Below are 21,859 nucleotides of genomic sequence, written 5' to 3'. Positions count from 1 at the left end.
TTCTGACCTAAGTTTCTATGATTCCATGATTTACAGCAGGCAAAAACCTGGGTGTTAAAATGTACTTTTTTATACAGGTGTCACAGATAACTCAGTTGCACCCAATGTAACTTATTTACACATTGTCTCACATGGAAATGGATTTTAAAAATGTCTCTATAATTCTCCTGAATAGTGCAGACATATGAATGATGTTTCTGGCTTAGAAGTGGTGGATTGAATATTGGGAAGAGACAACTTCACTCTAGCTGTCCACGCAAAATGAACATGGATGACACCACTGTTTCAAGATGTACCTTTGGCATACACCCAGGCTATACAAAACTGCCAGACAACATAAATTTAATTTGGAAAATAATAATAGAAGAAAAAATTACTATGTTAAAACTAATATGATTTTTATAATTTCACATTTACATTATTATGAGACACATTAAACACAGAGTAACATTTATTGACCTTGGTTCATTAACAGGAGTGCCATCAGGTGGAGCAGAAGGAGAATAGCGCCAGAAAGTTTGCCACAATTTTTCTATCAGGCTGAATTGAAGATTAACAACCACATCCAGTATTGCCTGAAAAAATGAAAGATGAGATCATACCCAGAATGGTCTTTTACCCAGAATCCCTCCACTCCCAACTCCAACTAGATCTACATCTCATTTCCTTCATGACAAAGTGGAATCAAGGCAAACTGTATATTTCTCAAGTTATAAATGGTACTTGTTTTATTATCTTTGATACCCATAAATTATCCAGCACTATAAACTGTTGTGCACAAAAACTTGCATGAGGCTTGCATGGAAGCCTCTGGGAACTAGTATGGCCTATGTTTACTACGTAAACATATCACAGGAGTTAAGGCACAGAAAATATTTACTGCTACTGCAAACAGAAGAGTAAACCTGACATGTTACTCCTTTTCATAATGCCTTCTAAGTTGGAAGCACCTTCAAAAATAATTTTAAAAGACACATTGTTAAGTATCAAATGTGGTTTAAATGTCTTAATGTTTTTTGATACAAGACAAATATTACTGCTTTTAAAAATAAAATAAAATTATAATCTAACCTGATTTACATTTGCTGTTGACTAAACCAAATATCTCCATACACAATCTAAAATCTAACATTCTGAGAAACATACATGTAACAACATTTTATTCTCAGTATTTATTACATATTACTCTTTCCCCTGCAAAGGGGATCATTCAGAAAACCCGTTTTGCTCTTGTTTTCATTGAGATAAATAAAATATTGTGGGAAGGTCACATGCCCTTTCATGGCTACAATATATTGGACACTATTCTCCTGTACTGGCCTTCAGTAAGTCGTAAACTTTTGAAAATAAATGGTTTATAGGAAATACCTCACAGTGCTCTCGATAAAGACTCTGTAGTGATTTGATGTCCTCAAAGGTAGTACCATCTGGCAGAGAAGATATTTCAACTTCTCCAAACTCTGGCAGTACCCGAGATGCATCTGTTGTCATGACAACATAATGAAAGAAGTGCCAATTAAAGTATAGTTAAAAAAAATCTAAGGATTATACAAAGAAATAAATTCAAAAAGGTCATAATATTCAAAGGTGAAATTATTTAATATCTGTTGTATGCCAAAATGCTAAATACATTAATAACTTTTAGTAAAAAATGAATACAAAATTATACTAGTATAGATTACAATGCTATCGTGTACATAGTATACATATATGGAGAACCTAACATATGCTTTTTCAGACTATTACGAAGAAAATATGTAGATTCAGTGCAGGAGAGACTAATCCTTAAATAATTTTTTTGTTGCTCAGCTGAAGAGCTTCCATGAAGCCAGGTGTGATGGGGCTTAATAAACTCAATATACATTTTTACTTGACATTTACTAGACTTTTAAGTAGAGCCAATGTGTGCTTTTGCTATTTGGCACAAATATTTCTGGGAGACAAGCTGGTAAGATAAAAATACTGGACTGAAAGATACCTGGAAAAGAAGATTCAAAACATTTTAATGCTACCCTTATGCTCCAAATGGTTTTAGTTACAGCAAAATCAAGCCAAAGGATTTGGTGGCTGAAAATCCCAACCAAATAAGCCTACACTAATAGCACACTCTATCACCACAGCCAAGGATTCTTTTTACATAAACAATTAACTAAATTAAGATTTGTTTCTGTGACTGGAATACATGCTTAACTGGTCAACAAATCCACAATCTGGATATTTTTAAACGTGACCTTTGAGTTTTCAGTTTAAACTATTTGTCTTTTTCCACTCACAACACTAGAACACCCTTTCAAAACAGCTAGGAGTGGCTAACCTGCATAGTAGTGCAATGCCATCCCCCTATGCCAACTTTCACGAAATAAAATGCACTGTAATGCACATGAAGGAAACAACTTTCATAGCAGGAATTTCAATATGCACATTTAATATAATTATGCAAAGCAACTTCATATTTATGTAATATGAAGTATAGCTCACACTGTTTTTTCTAATTTTCCTTTTATACTTACATTATGCATATTAAATATTACATAAAACTTAAATTACATAAAGCGTAATTTAAGAGCCTTTTGGTTCTGTTGAGAGTAAGGATTTTACAGAGGGCATGATAACTTCAGATGCAACTATTTTACTTGTCTGGCTTGATATTCACTGTGAAAACAAAGTTCACCTTACTTATTTATATAGCAGTATAAAGCCTGCTTTTGTACCTAGAAACTGTTGATGATGTTGACTTTGGGCAATTACTGTTTGTTCAACAGATGTGCCTGTCTGTTGACCACTTCCTGTGAAGCCATCTGCAACTCCATCCACTTTCTGCATAGGCTTATACCTGCAAAATATCAAGTACAAAATTATCCCTTCTGTTTACTTCTTCATAAATGGAACACTGAGTTTGATTTTTCCATCTCAAAATAAAATTTTCAGGAAAAGTGTCAAAAGAATTTGGAGGTTCTTACTTACTTCGTAAAAAACAGAAGGAAAAAAGCACTAAGGGAAGCCAGAGTGTTAACAATGGCTTACAGAATTCACAAAGGTGATATTCCAGCAGTACTCCCAATTTCTGCTAGAATTTAGCTTAGTAACAGCATATTGTAACACCGGCAAATTTATACCAAAAAAATAAAATCCTTCCCTTTCCACACAGACTGACATAATTTTGTAAAACAAAGGTAATGTTTCATGACTTTTAAGAAGCAACAATACTGTCTCATAATAATGAAGACTTAAAACAAGCACTTTTTGATACTGAAGTTATGCAAATCCAAAAGCTTCATGGTTCCCAAATTAAGAAAAGGAATGAAGAAAAATGAAGCATACATTCAGTCTACAGCTTTTGCTGAAGAGAACTAGAAGTATTTATTCAACTAAATGTGTCTGATAGAGATGGCAGAATTGGTATAACTACCAAGAAAAAAAGTGTATTGACTGCAATTTACCACTAATTTAAAAGACAAAAGAACCACTAGAAATATTAATAAGCTAATGAAAGAGAAATATTCCCATAATCAAGAAAATTAAAACATTCAGTTTTTTAGTTCTCTCTTAATAAATCCTGCTAGAATTTTTGAATACACGTGGATAACAATGATAAGAACACACACTGTTATATATGAAACACTGAAGTTAAATACTAAGCCCTCTATGGCACAGTACTTTTCATGTAAAAGCTACATATTGTGCATAATGGTACCTTGCAGTTCCCACCCAACATCAATACCTTTACAGATTCTCACAGCAGAGCTTAGGATTGGTGTCAATTGAGCCTGAATTGGGTGCATGTTGGTGCAGGTACATGTGTACAAGTACAAAACATCGGGCACAGAAGTGTGCACTAATTGCACATAGTGCCATATGTGTGATTTTGTTCAGATATAATCAAGGAACATGCTGACTTAAAGTTAAGAAAATGATGCCAAACATATTTAGGTAAGGGAAATAAGGGAACTATGTAAGACATACAGTGGTCTTAAATAAATTAATCAAGCAAATAATACAAAAAGAAATATCCAGTCCTAACAGTTATATAATGAAATTCCAAAATCGCTTTTTCTTTGTGAATCACGAAGAAGACAAGCGATGTGACAGTGTTTAGCTGACTGGCATCATTTTTCCAAAATAATTCTAGTTAGACCATATGTTTTGGTGCACATATGTAATTTTGAATGCAAGTGAATGAAACGTCTAAGTGAATGAGATTGAGTGGGTAAAATAAGCTTGCTGGGAGATTTTGTAAATATCTATCATCATTCCTTACTATATAATCCTGCCATGGTTTTTGTAATAAGCATTTTCTACATGATGTTATTATGAGACATCTCATGCTCCTGTATTATGCTCAGCAAAAGACAGTTAAGACCATATATCTTACCATGAGCTTCCATTTAGTGTTGTAAATAATCTGTACTGTCTGGAAATGACAGTAAAATCATTTCTGATCAAAATGATCTTTGTGTTTGAAGTTAAGTTTGAAAAGTTTGAAGTTAAAAGTTAGTGTTTTCGATATTTCAGTTGTGTACAAAGACACAAAATATGCCTGGTACACTATCCCAAACTGTTTGTTCAACTGAAGGTTTTTGGAGGAGTAAGTGTTCTAAAGATGACTTGCTTGATGTAGTGCTCTTCTATTGATTAGAGTCATGAAATTATGCATCTAATGTATTTTACTTTAGAGCAATATGACTGGCTAGTAACACCAGTCAAATCAAAATTAATTTTCAAAGATTATTATTAATTTTCAAAGGTAATTAATTTTCTGTTTAAAATAGTTTTTAATATGCATATTCACACATTCTTTCACCACCAGTACAGCCCTGTGCCGCAGTTTTCAACTACTTCTGAGCCTTCACAGGTTCCTCAGGAACAACAGATACTAAGGGAATATACTTACATATACTTGGAGGCAAACCATTGAGGTCATATTAATTCTTCATAGGGACATGAAATAAATTCCAAGCAACTTAATTGTAAGTTCTCTGATAAGAAGTGTGAACATAAAATGATACAGCAATGAAAAGAAATAGGAATGTTGAAATTAAAGCTCTTACTGCTTTTACTCATCTTGTGGGACAAGAATTCAATATCGTTAAGAAGAATCTGTTCATATTATAGGTAATCATTACTTATTTTCTGTAAATTTATGACAATTTCTAGGTAAATATTCTTTCACTTTGACTGGTGCCTGACATCATTGACATTAATTGGGTATTCAGCACACTTTTGTTTTCACAGCAAAAAAACTGAACAGGAATTTGAACTTGTCCATGTAAGGAAAAGACTTGATGAATGAGAAATAGCGTGAATAGATGTGTTTCATACTTTACCTCTGTTTCTGCTGCATGGGCTGTTGTCTCATGGCCATATATTGCATGTCCTCTTGTAGTCGATTAAGAGGAGAGTCTGGCTTGACCCGAATCCCATAATAATGATACTTGGAGTTCCCCCTTTATGGAAGAGCAAGCATTAAAAGAGCAGTAATACTAGTTTTACATATTTTCTTTACAATTACTTTTGAATTTACATTGACTGGAAAACAACACACACAAATCAGGTCTGGCTCTCCTGTCATACGTGTTTTACATGAGTGTCTTTTTGCTACCTTTGGGAAATTAACTCATTCTCTTAAACAAATATTATCAGCATACTAACTTGCAGTCCACTTCAGTAAGAAAAATAAAATGCAAATAAATACAATTTATCTAGTATGGGCAAATAGTATTCTTAGTGATTTCCAAATAGAAAGTTATGTTTTATTTGTAATGATAAAAATCTGAAGTGTAGTGACCAAAATACAAACACATTAACGGTCAAAAGCAGAAGAAAGGAAACTATAATAGCATCTTGAAAAAACACAGAACTGTTCAACATGAAGAAATAGAACTGACAGAAAAACACTAATATTTTAATGCAGGATTCTTATTAAAAGAATTCTTATGTATTCTTTTTCCTAGCAGACTAGTTTCTTATCCATAATTATAACCTTTATTTTTTATTATAATTCAGGATTTTAATTGCACAAACCTAGTTCCAAGTCTTCTGGTCCGTAGTCCCATGAAGATTGACCGTATGAGTTTTCCAAAGGAGGCAGCATTGACTGGATCCAACTTGTGCTCCTGACAGTGTCTTAAGTAATGGTTGTAAAGGGTACTTCTTGGAAGGCTCACTCCTTCTGCAGTTTCATAGTTGTCTAAAAGCCATTGAAGCTATATCACATACAAAACAGAAAAAAAACCACCCTATTATATACTTTATTGAAAATATTGTAGCCATACAGCATTAACTTCTGACAGATGGAACCACTCTTCAGGTCTATTAAAAATTACTTTCTTCCTCAGAGTGTCTTTAAATGTTAGTTACAATACAATACAATAATGCTTTGATATCTTCAGAATTACCAGGGAATAATAGCAGAATTCATTGCATTTGTGACTTCAGGAAAGTGCCCTTTTCTTAAAATATTTTTGATTCAGTACCACGTATCACTATGTAATAAAGGTATCTATGCTTTGGAGACAAATTGTTAGTACCACAAAGAAATAAAGGAATCATGAATGTAATACACATAAACTGCAGAAAACAAACTTCTTGGGCACAACAGGTAATTAATGTATTTGTAAAACCAGAAAATGATACTGTTTCTCTTTGTTGTTAAAAAACATTAAGATACAAATTAAAAAAAAGCTACTGCATAAAAGTCAGAGAGCTACCTAGTAACATTGAAAATAATTGGAACGTCTATGAATCATTAGAGATACAAACCCTTTCAGCTGTAGCCTGCTTGCCTTTGACTTCCAAATGGAACAGAATGAGTTTCTTGGAAAAACAGTAATCTTTTCATGTAATTGTGGTAGATAATTAGAAACATGCAAGAAGAGACATTATGTAACATCACTGCATGTTCTAAGTACAGCACACTCACGACACACCTCTAGCTGTTGCTAATATACAAAAAAATGTTAAAAGGACAATTTAATACTCCTAGATTTAGCACTAAGGGAAAATCACAAAATATAGCAAAACCAGTATACTCTGAGAATTCATTAAATTTCACTGTTTTTGTTTTTTGATAAGTCAACATTTTCCTTATTTTTTCCTGCACTTGTCATGGATCGCTAGAGTTTTCTCACCTCTAGAAAAATACAGAAAGAAGATGCAAATACTTCCAAGACATAAGATTTTTAGCTTGGTTTGCAGGCAATTTTGCATTTCAAATAAAGAAAATGAAGAAGTACAGTTAATCATGATTTATGATTGTTTTATATGTACTAACATTCACAAGTGCTTCCAAACTGAGCATCTGTCATTTTGAAATATAGCTGAAGAAAAGGTATAATTGTTAATATTTGAGTTTTGTGTGAATGTATTAGACTTATTTCACTAGTGATCTGACCTAAGCCTGTCTTGGCTTACAAACGTAATTATAACTTTCAGTGGTTGCAATCTATCCATACTGAAAATCTGTTCTTACATTTCTATTTGTATTAATACGTTTATATAACATTTGTCATATATTATTACATCTAGAATTGAATCAGAACTATACAGAACTTGAAGTACTTCTGCTTTCCCCAAGGGGAAAAACTCTGTCAATCCCAAAAGACTGACAAACAAAAAATTAATTATTTTGCAATTAAGTTCTGTGTGTAGCATTAAAGATATTTTCCTCCAGATGGTTTCTAATCTATTATTAATCACTTTGAGTGCACTTCATTAATTATATGAATTTCTAACAGATGTTATTTCAAACATAACTTGCATTATTCAACACACAAAAAGCCAAATGAAAAGTTAAGTGCAATACTAGAATTTTTGCTCTTGGAAGGAGTTACTTAGTAGTAAGGGCTTGAAATCCTTACTTCATAGATTATAGCCTGGAAGAAAAAGTGCAGTTAATTCATGATTTTAAGAGAAAATTGAATCCAAACATTATTGTAAACAACTTTTTAAAGAACCCAAACACTTCTCCATCAAGCTGAAATACAATTCTAAAATTGTTCAGGTTTGAGTGGTGGGTTATGAATTTGTAGTACTGACCATAATGCAATGCTAAGATGAGGAAAGGTAGAAAATATTCACAGAGCCAGACCTGTTAAATTAAGTGTGATTTCAATTAATCTGCAATGTTTATAAAACACTCAACTATCAATAGGCTGAATAAGTTGATCCCACGCAGAAATACATCAAGAAACAAAAGAAAACAGAGGAGCAATTACAAACTCCTTGAAATGAGAACTCATGTATTTAGGAAAACAAATCCTACAAAACTTCATTGAGGTAACAAAGGTTGAAAATTTAAATCCCAAACTAAAATATTTCCACAAATTAATTTATCACCTTCTAAGTGTATAAGTTAATTAAAAACACAATTTAGATTTCTATTTTAAAATCTGTTAAGCAAATTATTTAATAAATGCCAAACCAAACCATTAGAAGGCAAATTCAAGAAAAGTTTAAAGAGACAAAGTGTACAACTACACTCAAACTTTCTTTACACTGTCCTTGAGTTTAAAGACAATAATCATTGCTTTAAAAACAGGCAAAACATCCTGTAAGCTTGATCTAGATTTTGAATTTCTTTCAAAATGACCAAAAGCAGTAAAGACTTTTTGCGATAAAAATGTGTGCAAGGGTTGTTTTAAATTCTTCTTTCCCCACAGAGTCAAAGATACATCCTTAACACAGTATTTTTCACAAAGTGTTCACAGTCAAGAATATCACGGTAAGTCTTCACAGCTGGAAGGACTGTGATCTCCTGCACCAATCTTGTTATGGGGAAGACACTGTGAACAGTGCCTAGAACTAGGAATGAGTGAAACACAGCTTACAGAGGCACTGCAGCTTATCTTGTAATCTTTCTTAGTTTCATACAATGACTAGAGACTTCCTAACAGGTTTAAACAAAAACTTAGAATATTTCTAGTGTTTTAAGTATTTTTAGATGGTTCTAAAACATTCCCGAAAAAGTCACAGTCTGTTAAAAATGACATTTAAACAACCATTTTGATATTATTAGTCCAATAATATCTATTATTATTTAAATAATAATTTTGATACCACCTTACCTTCAAAATAATTATTTTGTAAGCAGAAAAGGTGGAATTTAAATTTTCTTTCTGTATATAATTTCCTGTAACTTTTTATGATACAGTTTTCCTCTACATTTTAGTTTTAAGGAAAAAAAAGCTTGCCTAAATTCTCCACAAAACATTATTAATTTTAAGTTCAACAAAACCAGACCCCTACAGGAAAAAAATCCAAATCCAAACCCAAACCTTCTAAAGCATACATTTTTAATTTAATTTCCAAAGGATAATCTCTACTATCATATTCTACATTTCAGACTGCAAACTAAATTTCAATTTCTTCTGTAAAGCAATAATGGTATTTGAATTCATATAATAAGCAAAGCTGAGAAGGAAAAAAAGTAATATGAACACAAACCAATCAACATGGCAAAAATACAAAATTCAAAACCATAAGAACCAACAGAAAAAAAAACAACATTTCAGAAAGACTAACAACTTACAAAGTAATAACATTATTTACATAATAAGTTTAAAATTAACTTGGTCTTTTTCCTCTATTTTAAAGTTTTATATAATGAACTTGTCACTATATTTGGAGATCATGTTTTCCCCAAATATCTTTTAGCTTTGTCTATGAAACGTTAGACTTGCAGTGTAAGAACAAAGTAAAAGGCAGATGAATAAGACATTTCTGTGTACTTCAAATTAAGGCACTGCTTTCAATTTTTACCAGGTCATCAGAAGGATCCTTAGGATTCTTAAGTAATTTCAAAATAAACTCACTAGTCAGAATAAATGAAGAAACACCTAGGAATAACCTAAATATATTATTTAGGTGTGCTTTTTCTTCTCTTCCTCTTCACATGCCACAAAATTAGTATATGGTACACAGTTCTTATGATGCAGACAATTGTATTTAAAATGCCAAAAGCCACCTAATTTAGAATTAATTGAATCTTAGCTTGATATTTACACTGTGACCCGCAAAACAGTCAAATGTGTTAACTCATCCTAACACAGGTGTACAGCATAGGAAACAGGTAACACTCTGCAATATACCATAAAGACATTTAATCTGACAAAATAAAGCCATGGGAGGTGTAGTAGAAGATTACAAGCAACTAAGATGGGAAGATTAAGAGCAAAAAGTAATAATAAAATAAAACAAACATTTAGAGGCAGGCTAAGCATGCAGAACAAGCAAGAGAGAGTGTATGTGAAGAAGAGACAACTTACATGGCTGTTGAGAAGAGAGCTTCTGTGAGTGGACAGACCATCAGACTTTTGCAGTGTCTCAATCGCCATTTCAATCTGATAATAGATGTCATTAAAAAAAGGACTCAAGATGGGATAGTAAAAAAGCCTGATCAGAGAAGTTTTGACAGATTCCTTACAGATCAACAGAAATGCCTGCTTTATTCCTGGCTAGGGCATATATTTTATTAAAAGGTCTCAATCTAGAGTCCCAGTGAACACAAGCCTCCTCAATGGGGTCAGAAAGTCCTTGCACATATCCAATTTTGCTAGCATGTATAATGCAGGATCACAGCCTCAAAGTTCATTTTACCTTCCAAACTGCTCAGAATGAGCTCAAAGAAGTAGAATTACTGGTGAGCTGCACAGAAATAAAAATAACCCAGTCGGAACAAAAACATAATCACTAAAGTAAAAAAAAAAAAAAAAATCCCTAAACGATTTTATGGAAGGCCTCCATATGTTTTCCCTTCAACTATACCAGGAAGAAACATGCAGAGCTTGCAATAAGAACTGAATTAGAAACAAAACTTTAACTATCTGAAATCACAGAATCAAATCCCAAACCAAAGTAATTCAATAGGCTTTACACCATTAGCTTCACTGGGACAGGACATCAATCCTTACTCCTGCCAGTACCCTTTGAAGATCCCCAGCTGCCAAAGTAAATGGAAAGTCAGGAGTTACACAGACTGCAGGATCCAGCCTTTGGAAAAGCAGATTTGTTCACAATAATTTTGCTTTTAAAAAGGAAAAGAAAACACAGTATAACTAAAATACAAAGGAGATTTTTTTCAAATTCAAATGTATGGTTACTCTCATGTCCATTTTCTCTCTTTTCCTTTTAATTAACAATGGATATTTTGGTTTTGATCAGTTTGGCAACAACATTAAAGAAAAAACCTAAGGGTAATTTATCTGGGGAGCCAGAAGAGCAAAAACCAACAATGAAAATGACAGAGACAATGGAATGCACAGTAAGAAAAGGCACACAATTATTAGCTACAATAAATGGCCAAAATGAAAGCAATGGAACCACCACTTAAACTTTTAAAAAAATACTTATAATTATCTCTGCAAACATTTTTAATGAGCCCTGTCTATCGTACTTCAAATACCACAGTACTAATTTTCATTTTAATGACATAATTTATCAATATTGGCTGAATTTACTTTCTGTATAGTAGAAATGGAAAACTACTATAGCTGATATTTGAATTTACCTGTAAAACTAGTTTCTCCTTTTTTTGAGGGCAATTGACAAGTATTTTAATATATTAGCTGTCAGGAGCAATTTCTTTTACTTGTGTAATATTAGCTTTGCAAGTCTTTAAAAAAAGGTACATTATTAAATATATGCAATTACTATATTAAAAAACATTCTTGCTTGGCAATAACGTTCTTTCTTTTAACAGTCTGACTTGCTTCAGTGGAATAAACCCGAAGTCAAAGTATTAAATCACACAGGAAAGATCAACTTTTAAAAGCATGCTTCAAGAAAAAAACTACAAGGTCAAAAGATCATCATAAGGTCAGTTTACTATATATTGTAGCCAGAGAGTTTCCCTTCCTAAAAAAAATACTACAATCAAAGAATTGAGAGTGTACAGACATTTAAATCCTAAATCTGAATGTTAGGTCACATGTACCACAGTGCTTAATCCACAGCAGTACTGTACACCAGGGTTACACTGCCTGCTGCTCATTCCCACTACTGCCCTACTCTCATTTTGTTGCTGCAACTTGTGGTCTTCTTTGTTCAGGAAACCAACCTGCTAAAAAAATTGGCATCTCTAGTAATTTCACTTGAAAAGTGGCATTACAGATGACACTGACTTCTCACTGCCATATCAATTCCACAGCTTTTGTGGGCTTTTCATCATTTGGGAGATGTTTGTTGCTGGAGTTGCTATTAGTAGATTTCATGACTATAGCCACTGAAGGCACAGAATTTGTGTTCACTTTTTGTCCATCACATAAGCCAAGCAACACTGGTCACCACTATAACATGTTAATTACTTTATCAAGCTCAGAAATGGGATCTATATTAAAAATGAGTCTTCACATATTCTACTAGGACAAGCTTAAAGAGAAATTGTTTTCACTACTATTTTGTTCACCATTTTTAGGTAATATTTTGATAAAATGAACTTTAACCTTTATCTGACAGATGTCTCCACAATCCCAGAAACCCTCTTTGCATATAGGTTGTAAAATTACTTTAACTACTTTTGAGCATAAACTATGATTGAAGACAAATTTTTTAGACACTAAGTGATTCACTAGCCCTTTCTGAAAACTTATGGCTGCTTCTTGTTTTACTCTATTGGTGTCCTGCAGGGCTGAGTTCTAGGGCCAGTTCTGTTCATTTTTAACAATGATCTGGATACAGGACTTGAACGCACCTTTAGTAAGTTTGCAGATGTTATCAAACTGGGAGGCGCTGTAACTGGGAGGTGCTGTTGACTCTCCTGAGGGACAAGAGGCCTTGCAGAGAGAGGGGAGGGATCTGGATAGAGTGGAGCACTGGGCAATCACCGGTGACATGGAAATGACAAGTCAAAATGCCAGATTCTGCACCTGGGATAAAGAAATGCCAGACGCAAGTCTAAACTGGGAGAGGGGCGGCTCTGGGGTTGCAGAGAGGGTTCTGGGGGTGCTGCTTGGCAGCAGGCTCTGTGGCAGCCAGCAGTGTGCCCTGGCAGCCAGGAGGGCAGCAAACTCCATCTGGGTGCAGCAAACTCCATCTGGGTGCAGCAAACCCCATCTGGGTGCAGCAAACCCCATCCTGAGTGTAGCAAACCCCATCTGGGTGCAGCAAACCCCATCTGGGTGCAGCAAACGCCATCCTGAGTGCAGCAAACCCCATCTGGCTGCACCAAACCCCATCCTGAGTGCAGCAAACGCCATCTGGTTGCAGCAAACCCCATCCTGAGCGCACCAAACCCCATCCTGAGTGCTGCAAACCCCAGCCTGAGTGCAGCAAACCCCAGCCTGAGTGCACCAAACCCCAGCATGAGTGCACCAAACCCCATCCTGAGTGCTGCAAACCCCAGCATGAGTGCTGCAAACCCCAGCCTGAGTGCACCAACCTTGGCACTCTAAAGGGTGACTCTAAAGGTCTCTCTGTGTCCAGCATTAGGGCAGGGCCTCCTGTCCAGTGCTGGGTGCAGCTCTGGGCTCCACCATTTCAGAACCATGGGAAGGTCTGTGAAGGCATCTGGAGAAGGGCAAGAAGGCGTCTGGTGGAAGGACTGGACACCATGGCCTGTGAGGAGCTGCTAAGGGCTGAGGGCTTGTCTAGTCTGGAGAAAAGCAGCTGAGGGGCAACCTCCTTGCTCTCCACAGCTTCCTGAAGAGGGGAAGTGAGAGGGAGGTGCTGATCTCTTCTCCCTGAGACCCAGTGACAGGACGTGGGGGAATGGCTCAAAGCTGCACCAGGAGAGGTTCAGACTCGCCATTAGGAAGCATTTCTTTACAGAGAGGGTGGTCAAGCTTGATAATGCCCTGAGCCTATCAATGTGTAAGGGGCATTTGGACAGAGCCCTTAAGAGCCTGCTTTACCATTGGGTCGGCCCTGAAGTGAAGCAGGTGGGCTATATTATTCTTGTAGGCCCCCCACAGCTGAAATATTTTATTTTCTTCTACTCTGCTATTCCAAGTATTTGGGTTTTCAGGAGGCTCTGTGCGACACCCGTGTACAGGAAATAGAAGCTACCCAAGTAAAAAGTTCCTTAAATGAAGGATCTGTTCCTTATGTGAATGATCTGTTCCTTCAAGCTTTTAGATTCTAAGTTCTGGCCAGAGACTTTTATTTAGGCTGTAAAAAACGGAACACTACCCCTCTATTCTAATAGCACTTAAGCACAAACACGGAATAACTACACAGGTAATACAGTGTGTATTATTATAATATTTTGTTTACAGATGAAAGTAATTTTAACATTTAAAATTATATTCTGTAAAAATGCAAAAGGAAGACTGATACCCTACCTAACAATAAACTATGAGAGATTCCAGGCACAACTTACTACATATTTATCTGATATGTTAAATAGGAAGAATTTCATTTATTTGAATATGTAATCAGTCATACATTCCTCCTTTTCTTGCCTTAATAAACTACAATAATTTATTTAAAAGTTCTGATAACTGAAATATACACTATCACTCACACTGCAATTCCAAATAAACCATGTTAGATGTTACACTACATGTAGGAAGACTAATCAGTTTGTACAGTTACAAACATAGGCAGTCACTAAATTAAGAGCATTAGAGATTGTGAATTTCTTCAATTTACTTTGTTAGTGAGCTAAAACACTGCCATATACTCAGATACAATCAATAAGGAATAAGGATATTCTCCTGGGGTTAAAAACTTCAGCAGTTTGATCCCAGTATGTGCATCTACAATGTAATCCTTACATGATCTCCTGATTTGGAAGTTACTGACTGTTTTGGCTAGGTTATGTCTCAGTATTCATTAACATGTTACTAGATAAACAAATGACACGTAATAGTCTAAGATGCATATAGCACAGACATAGCAAACACCTATCCCAAACCCACTTTGCAAAAAACTCCCTTCCTCTTAGGAAGAAGAAAGAAATAGTGGTTTTCCACATGATTCAGCTAACAATTTCCACGATCAACTAACAATTTAACAATTACTACAAAATGTTATCATAAGTTGCTCTTATGATGAGGATTTAAAATATAAAGAAAACAATGTGCAGAAATTGAAGTCCTGCTGTTTAGTGAATAATCTGGGCAGCCTACAATTTTCTTTTCTTTATCTGTTTGCATTTGCAAACCACTGTCCACCAGCAGCAGGGCAGGCAGGTGGTATCTTAGTATTCAATACATTGTTGCAACATCTTGAAAAAAGATAGCTACTGTCTCTTTTTCCACAGGCACCTCTCATTCACAATGCCCTTTATCCACTTCCAAAGGTTCACCCTTTCAGGCTTTAAAGGAAGTGAAATTCTAAAGCAGCTATCATCACAATGCTCCATTATGAAGGAATTACTTATTCATCATATGTATACAAGAAAGGCTGATTTGGTGGTACAGCTAGCTAAGTCTTGGGTACTTGAGGCAATTGCGCCTACCTAAATAAGGCAGAATGAATCTGAAAATACATGATAAATGGACACAGGCTTTTTGAAAATGTGACAATTTCAGGCTTTTAGGATGCCACAAACATGCATGGTTCATGTTGGCTTTCAGTACTATTTCAGGACAGAGTATTCATGTATATAATACTGCTTTCTGAAACCTGTGCCAGAGGGTTGTGTTAGGCCGACAAGCTGGCTCACAAGAAACAAGCTTGAAAATGAAATTATATTGACCATGTGAGGAGAACTCCAATCTAGTCTGTACAGCTGGGAGACTTAAATCTAAAAGATTTGCATTCCTGTCAATAGAAAAAGCTGTAGCAACACCTGCAAACAGATTCTGTGAAATTTTGCAAAAAATATTGAAACAATACCATGAAAACAGACAGAAAGATACTTCTTTAAGTCTGTGGAATGAAAGAACTGTAAATATGCAGAAAGAGAAGAAGAAAAAAAAAGCTGGAAAATTAGTGTGGTATTTTACATAAAGCTGACCTTAAAAGAATGCTGATAAATCTTAAAGACTTAGAAAAAGAAGGGCTTTTTTATTTCTAAAAACACCCCTGGTTAAATTCTAAATATGAAAATTTAATATACATAACAGATACGGGTCAAAACACCTGCTGCAAATGCACACTACCAGTAGTCTACAGGTACATAAAGCATGCATCCTGACTAATGAATACAGCATGTTCTCTAGTGATTATAAAAGAACACATGGAGTTGTTTGGGAGAAAAAGCACACCTCGCAGTCACAGACTGGAAAAATAAAAAATGCTTGGAGTTAAATCCAATTACCTTTTCCTTCCCAAATTTTCAAATGTAATGTTATTACCCAGGTCCCAGGGGACCTTGACACAATTCAGGCGGGCTGATGCAAACCTCATGAAATTCAATAAAGTGAAGTGCAAGGTCCTACACTTGGGTCATGGCAATCACAGGCTACAGGGTGGGTGGAGAAGTGTGAAAGCTGCCCTGCAGAGAAATATTTAGGGGTCATGGTTGAGGAAAACCTCAACAGCAGCTGGCAATGTGCATTCACAGTCCAGAAGGCCAAAGGTGTCCTGGGCTGTACCTAAGCACTGCTGCCATCAGGGCCAGGGAGGGGATTCTGTCTGCTGAGACCCCACCTGCAGGGCTGCATCAGCTCTGCGCTCCCAGCACAGGAGGAACATGGACCTGTTGGAGCGAGTGCAGAGAAGGGCATGAGGCTGATAAGAGAACTGGAGAATTTCCTCATGAGGACAGACTGAGGAAGTCGTGTCTGTTCTGCCTGGAGAAGAGAAAGTTGTGTGGAGACCTCACAGCAACTTCCAGATCTGAAGGGGGCCTGCAGCAAAGGTGGAGAGGGACTCTTTGTAAGTAACTGCAGTGATAGGACAAGGAGTAATGGATACAAACTGAAAGGAGAGAAACAAAGGTTGGATATTAGGAAGAAATTCTTTACTGTCAGGGTGGCAAGAAACTGGAACAGACTGTCCAGAGAGGCTGTGGAATTGCCATCCCTGGGGCTGTTCAAGGCAAGGCTGGATAAGGTCTTGAGCAACCTCATCTAGAGGGAGGTGTCCTTGTCCATGGCAGAGGACATTGGACTAGGTGATCTTTAATATCCCTTCCAATCCTTAACAATCTATGATTTTATGTTTAACTTCTTTGCTAGAAGTTCTCCAACATAGGGTCAAACTGACTAATTTACCATCTTTTCCCTAGATCATCCAGTTATTTGTATACCTAGTGTCTCTTATATACGTCTTTAAACATATTCTAAACCTTTTTCTCCGTGGTCATTTTCCCCACATTTGGAAAACAAACCAAAAAATCCCATATAAAAATCTGTTGTCAAGCTTGTCATAAAGACTTTTAACACATATACATTCCACCTAACACTGAAAAACATATGTAAATACATCAGAGTTGTTCACACCAGAGAACCAAAATAGAGAAACTAAACAGAAAATTCAACTCAGATTACTATTAAAATCAAATCTGAAAACATTTATGGCATGACAGCCTTAGACAGAGAGGGTGGCCATATTAGGACAAATGTTTATTTAACTGAAACCAAAGAAAACCTGTAGTCCTTCAGAAATGATGCATCTATGCCATTGACAACCAGACTGTTTTGAGAACATCATCATGTCAAGTCTCCTGGCATCCAGTTTATTATGCATTTTCAAAGAAGAAGAATTAACACAAAGTCTTCCCATGGATTGAAAGATACCTATTTTTGATCTCTTATGATGAAAAAATTGCATTTCTTAAAATATTTTCAAATCAGAAACTGGAATATTGCATTGGAATAAACCGAGTTTCCAACAATTCGGTTTTTTGATAAACAATACCAGAAATAAACATTAAACTGCCAAGATTGGAAACATTATAATTGCTACAGGGCTTTTATGGGGAAGACACACTGAAAGCCAATGAGGCCACACTGTATCAGAGGAGAAGCAAGGAGCATAGACAGATGAAGCCAGAATCTAGTTGGGGTAGGTGTGCCTGACCTTAGTAGCAACCATTCTTCCTTTCTCCTCACATTCCTTGTCTTGTGAAGATTGTATTATCTCAATAAAAGACGGCACCGTGTAGCAGCAAGGTACTCAAAGGGACAGAGAAATACAAATTATTTTGGTGACATTGCTACACTGAAACCTCTGGAAGAGAGGGGGACAAGCCACGATGCTCCATAGCCTGAAGCAGAAACCAAAGCAGGAGATTTATCAAGGCACAAGATCCACCTGATACCCTTTTTTCACAAAAGCCACTATGCTCAGTTGCAGAAATGATAAGTAAATATCTTGCCTATTTATGATGTCAGACAAAATGATCTAATAATCCTTTTTGCATAAAAGTCTGTGCACCTTTGATTTGATCAGAAATGTTTTATTTTATGCTAAAATCTATTTAGCTACCCCAAAATTACCACAAAAGTTAAGCAATAGAGGAGGAAAAAGCTCCTACCAAGAAGGAAATTAATACATAAAATCTCACCTCAAACTTAAATCCAAATTATAACCATTATGCCCTTATGTAAGATGTAAAAACAGAGAGTTTTTCTGAGATAGTTATAAGATTTCCACTAGAATTGTATTATCAGGATATGGTATTTGCATTGGGCCTTCTTACTTCTTGTTTTCTCTCCAATAATTACAACATATTTTCAGCAGGTATTATCCTTCCTTTCAAGTTATTCCTTTGCATGCTGTGTTTACTAGCAGAGCTAATAGTTTGTGGGGATACATTACATACATATAAATTTTGGTTTTATTTTCATGCAGATTTAGATTTGCACTGACATAGGATGAATTTCTGTAACAGCATGAGTGGAGACCTCCTGCGGTTGGTGACGACCGGTGAATGACAACTGTAAATTGAGGATCAGTCACAAAGCTTGTTAGCAAACAAGACTAATAGATGGGAGCCTCTCACTGACTGACAAGAATAACAACAAATTTATTACTAGAAACTGTATGAATTTTTTAACCTTGTGATATTATGAAATATGGTGATTAGATTACCTTTTTTCATGACAAGAACAATCCTTAGGTGTTTACATATGGGGAAAAAATGGAAGGAGATTTATATTTCATTAAGATAGCAATCAATCCAATTTTTTGGAGAGTCCTTTAAATGTAGTGGTTCCTATTTAATGACAGCTGCCAGTAAACCAAACAGATGACTCTTTCATGCAAGTTTCAACATGCAAATTTGTTTCAAACAGACATCCAGCTAGGCTAAACCAATTCTTCTTCAATGCAATCACACACATTCTTGACCAATCCACAAACATACTCACATGAAAATGATAATTATGGAAATCTGCTTATCTACTGAGCATCTTATATAGAAGTTCTTATAATCTGAATGTCTTTCTGGTTTTATAAAAAAAACCCAACCTTTTCAGCATGTAGAGAAAGTAGTTTCATAGGCTAGCAAAGGATATAATGGAAAGAAGCAGTGTAACCAATGAAAAAAAAAAAGTAAAGAAAAACTAACAAAAGTTATTCATGCATACCAACATAAACCTTTACTGTATATATGTTGGAATAGTTTTGAGAGAGCATAAGTCTTGATATTTTGGCTATAAAAGCAATGCTACTGCATGCTGTAGCTTAATAAGGACTGCCTTCTTGTATGAATGTTTGACAGAAAATTAAACAAATTAAATATTACAACCAAAATATTAGCTCTTTATTGAAATTCTGAAGCAGAACTCAGAATTATATTAAACCATAAAGAAAAAGTGAAAATAAAATTAAGTTTAATTAAGTTATTGAATTCTGCATAAAACAAATAGCTTACCTGCTGAAGAGTAAATTAGATTTTAAATTTAATTTATCTAAAAGACAGTTAATAAAATTTACCTATTTTATATATTTGACTTATAACCTGAAACTCTTGTTTCTTCATTTCTTTTAACTTAAACTAAATGTATCAGAAAGAGTTAAAATCATTCATACAATAATTTGCTTATTAGATAATGTAATGATTTGATCAGTGAGGGTGATAAATGACAAAACAAGGGAAGTTATCAGCTGAAAAGAGTAAACAGTACTAGTACCTCTATGGCAAAATAAAGAGAACTTGTGATGACCACATATATTAATAAATAAATTCCTATTAATTTCTATATCCTTTTCTCTATATGAAAATTCTCCAAACTAATCAAAACTGGGAAAAAATTTTCTGCATATCATTCTAGCAAAACAGTCTGGATACAGGTCACTTTGATCACTCTAATATATTCTCTATACAAGAATGAAAAAAGTTATGACGGTAAAGATCAAATGAAGATCACAACTGAAACAAGCTCTATCTATCAAAGGTGCAATCCAATTAAAGTATTACACTGCTCTATTTCACTCAGTTTAGTTATGCCACCTAGTAAAATTAAAACACACGTGGTGCTTTCAAGTGAGCTTAAACTGAACTTTTAGCATTTCAATTAATTCTTGTATGTTTCAGCTGAAACACACCTAGCCTAAAATGATTATCTAAAATCATATTGTGTCCCAGTTCCTTAGCAAGAAATGTACTTCTGATTACTCTAATGTATCATTCTTATAGAAGTATACTATACAGAAGAAATAATACACTAAGAAACAGAGGAAATTATTATAGTGCCAAAATGCAACTTAGTAATTGTTGTTTAACTAGCTGTATTTTCTCCTATTCTTAACAGTGAGTTGATATATAAGTACAGAATTTATTTTGCGCAACTAAAACAGGCTATTTTACTGACACACAGGGAAAGAGAAAAATGCTGCTGAAGCCATGAACTTTAGCTTCCGTTCAAGGTTGGCAAATTCTACTTTTAATTTTTGAAAAAAAAAATCAAACTAGTTTTTAATTTGCAAATATAGTGTGGAGTTCTGACATTCAAATAATTCTAGGATTTTCAGCTTCAAAGTAACTCTACTACTCTTCATTTGTGTTTACTGGATACATTTAAGCCTCAATTGTTTTCAGAGTCAGTTAAGCATCTGAAATCTGAAAGAGGAATGACACTTTTTTCAGAAACTCTGCTCTTCCATTAAGTCATGCAAAATACAGGGAAATGTTAATATACACTCTTTTTTATAACCCAAGTATAAAATTCTCTGTTGCTATGAAAGCTCCCCTTATGTCCAGGTGGGATAGTTATACTATTCATAAATTATGATTCTTCACAATTTTTGTTTCTCCGAAATAACACTGCATGGGTTTTTTAGATGAAGTAATAATTTCCTGCATGGTACCAAAAATTGTATTTATTCATACCAATCACTTTAAGATTCAAATTGGAGAGAATTTTCAGATCATCTAAATTATACAATGCTTTTACATTTGTTCCAAAAAATTAAGTCCCCTAACTTTATTGCCTTTTTGAATATTGATGAATATTACTGATGTTTTATCTCCTTTCTATATCTTTAAACTGTTGCTATCAAATGTTTCACAATTCTCTTCCCCATTACTTTCAAATCTCTATGTGCAGACCAGAATACTCAGAAGCATGAGGTAAAAGTACTCCTTAGGGCAGCAAAGGTAAGAGTAGTATAAACCCATTTTCCTAACTGAAATATAGGCTGATTGAGTAAGTTCTTAGGTAAAGGTCTCCATGCTCATGTTTATGTATCCACAGTATTCTATACCATAGTTGTAACAGAATGCATTTTCCCATAGCACTGTCAGACATTCCCAAAAGAGCTTTTAATCTGAACACAATTTAGAGACATACCATAGATAAGTAAGAATGAAGTGTTAAAACATAGTACCTTGGTATTCTGAACAGTGGGAAATTTTTTGAAATAAGCTACCAAAACTATACTAATATCAGGCAAACAAACTGATTAAATGGAGGGAAGTTAGATATACTGATCTAACTATACATTATTTAACACTTACGTCTAACAGTTACACTCAACAACACTGTATTTTTCTAACGTTTTCAGAAAAATTACAAAATGTTTAAATGTA

General features: G+C 34.8%; 1 protein-coding gene across 2 annotated transcripts in view; it reads right to left on the bottom strand.

Moving 5' to 3' along the window:
* The window catches only part of RFX3 (regulatory factor X3), a 106,623-nt gene that overhangs the window by 17,886 nt on the left and 66,878 nt on the right, over window positions 1-21,859 (bottom strand). The window contains exons 5-10 of one of the 2 annotated variants that reach the window (XM_058043629.1): window positions 10,263-10,337; window positions 6,022-6,203; window positions 5,325-5,444; window positions 2,712-2,833; window positions 1,369-1,481; window positions 460-575 (exon numbers count right to left, since the gene is read on the bottom strand). In XM_058043629.1, coding sequence (XP_057899612.1) covers window positions 460-575; window positions 1,369-1,481; window positions 2,712-2,833; window positions 5,325-5,444; window positions 6,022-6,203; window positions 10,263-10,337 — 728 coding nt within the window. The remainder of the gene's footprint in view (window positions 1-459; window positions 576-1,368; window positions 1,482-2,711; window positions 2,834-5,324; window positions 5,445-6,021; window positions 6,204-10,262; window positions 10,338-21,859) is intronic. The other variant, XM_058043630.1, reaches the window with a different exon arrangement.

This window comes from Melospiza georgiana, chromosome Z, assembly GCF_028018845.1.
Source record: "Melospiza georgiana isolate bMelGeo1 chromosome Z, bMelGeo1.pri, whole genome shotgun sequence".
In the NCBI taxonomy this organism is placed as follows: Eukaryota; Metazoa; Chordata; class Aves; order Passeriformes; family Passerellidae; genus Melospiza; species Melospiza georgiana.
The sequence above is the reverse complement of the archived record's forward strand: the minus strand, read 5'-3'. Positions and strand labels throughout refer to the sequence as shown.